We start from the raw sequence: 1,391 nt of genomic DNA, 5'->3' as shown, positions 1-1,391 counted from the left end.
GTAACAACTGCAGGGAGATTGTATAGAAATAAAAATGAAACTGTTACAAAAATGACATTTTCGACTTCCCCTTCAATCCTCCATCTTCACAGGTTCTCTATAATCATGTAGAATACAAAATCCGGTAAGAGGAAATCACAAAAAAGAAACGCTGTGTGCATATCATACATATCAAAATCAAAGTATAAGAAAAGACATTTTAAATGTTATTGAGCAGTTTCTTTTGGCATTGGTATTGAACTACTGATACGCAACAGCTGCTGGGTTCTCTCTACCCATCTCAGAATCGCCGGAAGTCGCACCTCGGCTGATATCCCAATCACATATCTCTCAGTAAGATTCTGACAGGTCTTGCAGAGCAGGCATCTGACATGCCGGAGAGCCAAACAATTAGCCCCATGAACAGATCGGTCGCATTTCCTACACAGATATGCATCATCTGCAGGGCAATACAACCAAGCCCTTGAACTGCAAAGCTCGCAAGAAATAACAAACCCTTTTGAAGCTTTAACTGAAATGGCCTCTTCTTCTACACCTCTACACATTTTAGAAGCTCAATATGATCAAATAGAGAAGGGCCAAGAAGTTTGTACAGAAAAACCAGTTATTTATAAGCAATGGTTTTGGCTCTCTGGGATATGTCAACACACTCAGCAATTATATATATGCAATTCATGAAGACGAATTCTGTCCTAGAATTTTCAAAAGTCTTGAATGCAATGACTCTAAGCCACTACATGACACAAGAGTCATTGTATTTCTTTTCTAAAATATTCACCTTGTTTCCTTCCCAAAATATCAAAGCTTAAACAAGTGTTAAACTTGTGATGCAGAAAAGCTTGGACTAAAGAGTCTTCAAAGGGGAACCATAAGATATAGCTAATTGTAAAATAGGGGGCTGCAAAATAATTAAGCAGAGAGAACCACTAGTTTTTGGCAAATAAAAACCACTAAAATGAGTTAACATATGAAGCTTATGAGAGGATGCTTGGCTAGAAGGTTATCAACCATGACTTTGTTGCTGAGTGGTTACCCAGTCAATTCAGTAGCAAAGCTAATTGTATGGTCTAGAATTAAAGCCCTTGCATTAAGGACCTACCAATATTGTGACAGAGTTGTATGGGTTTAGAACAACTTGATAATGATATTACCCATTCTTTGTTAATTTGGATCCCGTAGTTCATGGACGAAATGTGTTTTGGGCCTTTTGGCTACCGCTTACTGTTTTAGCGTTGACACATTGCTCCACATGTATGGCTCAAACTGAAGGCTTCAATATCTCTTGCCGTATATGATGCCATGTTTCCAAATATATTCCATTCGAAGAATCTGTGATTATTGTGATAACAAAAGGTAATGCATGAACAGGAAAAGATCTAACCTCAATTGAA

At 37.8% G+C, this 1,391-nt stretch overlaps 1 protein-coding gene across 1 annotated transcript; it reads right to left on the bottom strand.

Moving 5' to 3' along the window:
* Positions 1-206: 206 nt before the first annotated feature.
* On the bottom strand, positions 207-545 carry LOC101302416 (zinc finger protein CONSTANS-LIKE 7-like). The gene has a single exon (XM_004309355.1). The coding sequence runs from the start codon at positions 543-545 to the stop codon at positions 207-209; it is 339 nt and encodes a 112-aa protein (XP_004309403.1).
* Positions 546-1,391: the final 846 nt, after the last annotated feature.

The sequence above is a fragment of the Fragaria vesca genome, unplaced genomic scaffold (genome assembly GCF_000184155.1).
Source record: "Fragaria vesca subsp. vesca unplaced genomic scaffold, FraVesHawaii_1.0 scf0512353, whole genome shotgun sequence".
Classification (NCBI taxonomy): Eukaryota; Viridiplantae; Streptophyta; class Magnoliopsida; order Rosales; family Rosaceae; genus Fragaria; species Fragaria vesca.
Note: the sequence above shows the minus strand (reverse complement) of the source record. Positions and strands in the feature narration are given on the sequence as shown.

Bases quoted from the DNA above. Each gene is read 5' to 3' on its own strand.
- LOC101302416 (XM_004309355.1), bottom strand. From the start codon at position 545: ATGTGTAGAGGTGTAGAAGAAGAGGCCATTTCAGTTAAAGCTTCAAAA.